General features: G+C 37.4%; 1 protein-coding gene across 1 annotated transcript; it reads right to left on the reverse strand.

Annotated features, from left to right (window-relative positions):
* Positions 1-3,675: 3,675 nt before the first annotated feature.
* LOC141714015 (uncharacterized) lies at positions 3,676-4,342 on the reverse strand. Its single transcript, XM_074517563.1, has 3 exons — positions 4,069-4,342; positions 3,836-3,948; positions 3,676-3,744 (listed from the first exon to the last, which is right to left on the reverse strand). The coding sequence occupies exons 1-3, from the start codon at positions 4,340-4,342 to the stop codon at positions 3,676-3,678; spliced, it is 456 nt and encodes a 151-aa protein (XP_074373664.1).
* Positions 4,343-4,737: the final 395 nt, after the last annotated feature.

The raw sequence follows: 4,737 nt of genomic DNA on the forward strand, positions 1-4,737 counted from the left end.
TAACTGAATGTATATATACAGGTGAAAATCTAAGGCAGTCATTAGTTGTCATTTGCAGTAGTTAGTTATGCCAGGTGGCCTTCTATCTGTGTTGGTTATGATTAGGTACAATGCTGAGCTATGATAAGTAATATGGAGCTGCATTAGGGAGGATTAATCATAATATCCCCCCTCAAGTTGGGCATGGATGAAGAAAGAGCCAAAGACAGACCCAACTTGAATAACAAGTCTCGGAAATGTGGTGAAGGAAGAGTTTTAGTGAGGATGTCTGCAAGTTGGTGTTGAGTAGGGAGATAGGATAATTGCAGCAAACCTTCCATCACTTTGTCGCGTGTAAAATGGCAATCGATTTCGATGTGCTTTGTGCGATCATGAAAAATAGGGTTTTTGGCAATGTAAAGGGAAGATTGGTTGTCGCAATGCAAAGTAACGGGTTTAAGATTAGTAACACCCATTTCTTCGAGTAGTCGAACAATCCAAGTAACCTCAAAAGCTGCAGAGGCCATTGCTCGATATTCAGCTTCGGAGGATGAACGAGAAACTGTACTCTGCTTCTTCGATTTCCAGGAAACAGGGGACTGCCCAAATAAAAGCAAATAACCAGTAATGGATTGTCTGGAGTCTGGACAAGAGGCCCAGTCAGAATCTGAAAATGCTTGAACGGTTAAAGAATCGGTAGCTTTAAGTAAAATGCCTTGTGCTGAGGTACAATGCACATAACGAAGAGTATGGTTTAATGCTTCAAGATGACTAGTTCGAGGATGTTGAAGAAATTGACTTAATGTCTGCACAGCAAATGAGAGATCAGGTCTGGTGTTGGTCAAATAATTCAGTTTTCCAACTAGAGATCGATAAAACTCAGCATCAGGTAGCAAATCACCAAGGGAATTACTGAGTTTGGAGTGAAGAGGTAAAGGTGTAGTTGCAGGCTTAGAAAAGTCGATGTCACAAAGAGCTAGGAGATCCTTTGCAAACTTTCGTTGACTAAGAACAATGCCATCCGGAACATACCCTACTTCGATACCTAAGAAATAGTGTAAAAGGCCCAAGTCCTTGATACTAAACACTTGATTTAAATGTGATTTCAAATGATGAACATCAGAAGCAGCATTTCCTGTGACAATTATATCATCAACATACACAGCAACGATAGTAATAAGGTCACCTGTCTTTTTGATGAAGAGACTATAATCATTTTTGGATTGAACATACTCCATGGTAGTGAGTTCAATAAGCAATTTGGCAAACCATTCACGTGATGATTGCTTTAAGCCATATATAGATTTGATGAGGCGACAAACTTTATTCTCAAGATTGGGCATGCCTTCAGGAACCTGCATAAACACTTCCTCCTGTAAAGTGCCATGCAAAAAAGCATTATTCACGGCAAGTTGATATAGTGGCCAAGCTCTACTTGCTGCCAGCGCAATAAGACAGCGTAAAGAACTCATTTTAATCACAGGAGAGAAGGTCTCTTCATAATCAATACCATAATGTTGGTTATACCCTTTTGCAACTAATCGGGCTTTATACCTCTCAAGTGTACCATTAGCATGTAGTTTCACTTTGTAAACCCATTTCGACCCAATGGCCTTTTTTCCAGGTGGTAAATCTACTAGCTGCCAAGTTTGATTATCTGTCAAGGCTTTAATTTCTTTTGACATGGCATCTACCTAAATTGGCTGAGTTGAAGCTTCTCTGTAGTTTTGTGGTTCTGTTATTGTGTTAACTTGTGCAGAAAATGCACGATGAGAAGATAAAGATCCATCATAAGTGACAAGATTACACCAATGTGTGGTCTGCAACTTATCGATATGGCCAAGACTACAATGGTATGAAGAAAGATAACTTGGAGGTTGTCGATGTCTAGTGGAATGCCGGACAACTGGAGGTGTAGAAGGAGTATTGGTAGAATCAGTTGAAGAAAACTCTTCTGATTGTGAAACTTCAGATGTATGTTCATGAGGCTCATGTATTACATTATATGTATTATTCTCCTCATTGTCTAAAAAGGTTTGGTCAGGAGTAGTAACTAGTGGCAGAAAGAAAGTATTATGATAATGAGTGTTTGAATCAGAAGATAAAATGTGGTAAGGAAAATGATGTTCATAAAAAGTGACATCACGAGAAACAGATATTTGTTGAGTGGAAATGTCCAATATTTTATAGCCTTTTTGGGTTGCAGGATAACCAATAAACACAGAAATAGAAGATCGAGGTGAAAACTTACTCCGATCAACTTTGCTTGTGGATACAAAACATAAACAGCCAAAGACACGGAGATTGTCAAGAGAAGGTGGCTGCTTGTAGATTCGTTGGTATGGAGTGACATTTCCAATGCTAGTAAGAGGCATTCGATTGATTAGATAGGCTGCACATAAAACGCATTCTCCCCAGAATTTCTCTGGCAACTTAGACTGATGAAACAAAGCCCATGCAGTTTCCAATAAATGGCGATGTTTGCGTTCTACAACACCGTTTTGTTGTGGCATGTAGCTGCAACTGGTTTTGTGGACAATACCTTTACTTTTATAAAATTTGTGCAAATTCTTAGAAGCAAATTCTAAGGCATTATCAGATCGAACACATAAAACTTTGGTCTGAAATTGATTCTCTGCATAATGGATAAAATCAACTAAGACTTGAGAAACATCAGATTTATACTTGACCAAATAAATCCAAGTAAAACGACTATAGTCATCAACTATAGTGAGAAATTGGGTACAAACATTATGGTTCATAACTCGATAAGGACCCCAGAGGTCGATATGAAGCAACTCTAGTACTACAGCAGTTTTAATAGTACTACTAAGAAAGGGATTTCTAGTTTGTTTAGCCAGTGGACAAATTTGGCAAACAACTATTTTCTTACATTCTTTGACATCACAGGTTGGGTGTAGAAATTTTATTTGATGAAATGGTAAATGTCCTGATCTCAAATGCCAGAGTTTAGCTTCTTCAACAGCAGCAGTAAAACAAGCTTTAGCATCAATTACCATCTTTGGAGAGTAAGCATACAGTCCATTTTGCAGATCACCAAGAAGCAGTGGAGGATCTTTCTGCAAAATGTCCTGTAGTATACAATGATTATCAGTGAATACCAACTGAGAATTCATGTCATGGCATAGCTTGTGAACTGATATAAGTTTGTATTGAAAATCAGGAACATGTAAAACATGTTTCAATACTATTTTGTCATTTAATTTCACTGTTCCCTTATGAAGAACTCTAATTTTGCTACCATCAGGAATAGTAATAGTACTATTGCTGTCAATAATTGGTTCAAAATTCTCAAACCATTGTAAGTCAGGGCAAAAGTGGTCTGTGGCACCACTATCCAATATCCACTGTGATGTAGAATAAGACATTAGACAGAGATTACCTGCCAATAGAGCATGGCAAGATGAATTGTCATTAGAATCAGTCATGGTTTGTTTATTCAACAAATCCATAAGTTTCTGGTATTGCTCTGCAGAAATCTGATTGTTGTTAGTCCCTGCTGCATTAGGAGTCTGACTATCTGAAAAATTGAGAACCATAGCAGCCACTTTTTGATCTTTGTTTCCTTTGAAGTTAGGTGGGAAACCATGAATCTTGAAGCACCTTTCTAAGCTGTGACCAGCCATTTTGCAGTGTGTACAATAGTAGTTATTCTGGGGCTTCTTTTTGACAAAATTATTGATGTTTGGCCTGAATCCCTGAGTTTGAGAATAAGAATTTTGTCCCTAATAGTAAGGCTTCTATCTGCAGTAAAGGCAAGATTATCAGTTATAGCACTTTGAGAAAATTCTTTATGATCCTCTTCTTGAGCCACAATTCTGTAGACTTGAGTTACATTGGGTATGGGAGTCATCATGAGGATGTTTGCTCTTACTGCTGAAAAATGATCATTGAGCTTCATTAAGAATTGTAACACTCTTTGAGTTTGCTGAGCATTGTGAATCCTTTCTGTCAAAGCACAAGTGCAATTAGATGTAGTACAAACACATGTAGGCAAAGGATGGATATCATAAATACTATCCTATAGAGTTTTAATCCTTGTGTAAAATTCAGAAACACTCTGTTGACCTTGAGTTAACTCAGATAACTTCTGTTCAAGAGAGTAAATTTGAGTTATAGAAGCAAAGCCGAAATGATCTTCAAGATCTTTCCATAACTCTCTTGCAGATTTCAAGAACAACACACTGCGTGCTATAGTTTCATCCAGATTGAATAGAATCCATAAAATTACCAAATCGTTGCACCTTTCCCATGCTTTGTACTCGGCTGTTCCAGTTGCAGGTCTAACCACGGTTCCGTTCACAAACATCAGCTTATTTTTAGCAGATAACGCAAGCATCATGCTTCATTTCCAGTTGTTATATCCAGTTCCATTGAACTTGATAGAAACTAATTGGTTCAAACTAGCTTCGGAAGGGTGAATATAGTAGATACTAGATGAATCGACATTAAAACTAGCATTCGTTTGATCATTATTTTGCGAATTGCTTTGAGTCGCCATAGAAACAGAATTAGAATAACAGATTTCGATATTTGAGAAATGAATCAAAAAAATGATATCGATATAATCATATTTCTGGACTAGGTGTTTAGATGATGATGATTTCGATTATGATCTTAGAGTAATCAACAATTAAGGAGTATTGCAAAGCAATCTGAGAAAATATTGAAAACAAGCAAATAATCGTCTCTTAGAGATCGATTCAGATTAGTAGCTAAAGATCGGGAATGAACACC

The sequence above is a fragment of the Apium graveolens genome, chromosome 3, assembly GCF_009905375.1.
Source record: "Apium graveolens cultivar Ventura chromosome 3, ASM990537v1, whole genome shotgun sequence".
Lineage (NCBI taxonomy): Eukaryota > Viridiplantae > Streptophyta > Magnoliopsida > Apiales > Apiaceae > Apium > Apium graveolens.

Coding starts and splice junctions, on each gene's coding strand:
- LOC141714015 (XM_074517563.1), bottom strand. CDS start 4,342: ATGATGCTTGCGTTATCTGCTAAAAATAAGCTGATGTTTGTGAACGGA. Junction 3,949..4,068: donor GTTATCTGAGTTAACTCAAG/GTCAACAGAGTG, acceptor GTGCTTTGACAG/AAAGGATTCACAATGCTCAG. Junction 3,745..3,835: donor TGATGACTCCCATACCCAAT/GTAACTCAAGTC, acceptor CCTTTACTGCAG/ATAGAAGCCTTACTATTAGG.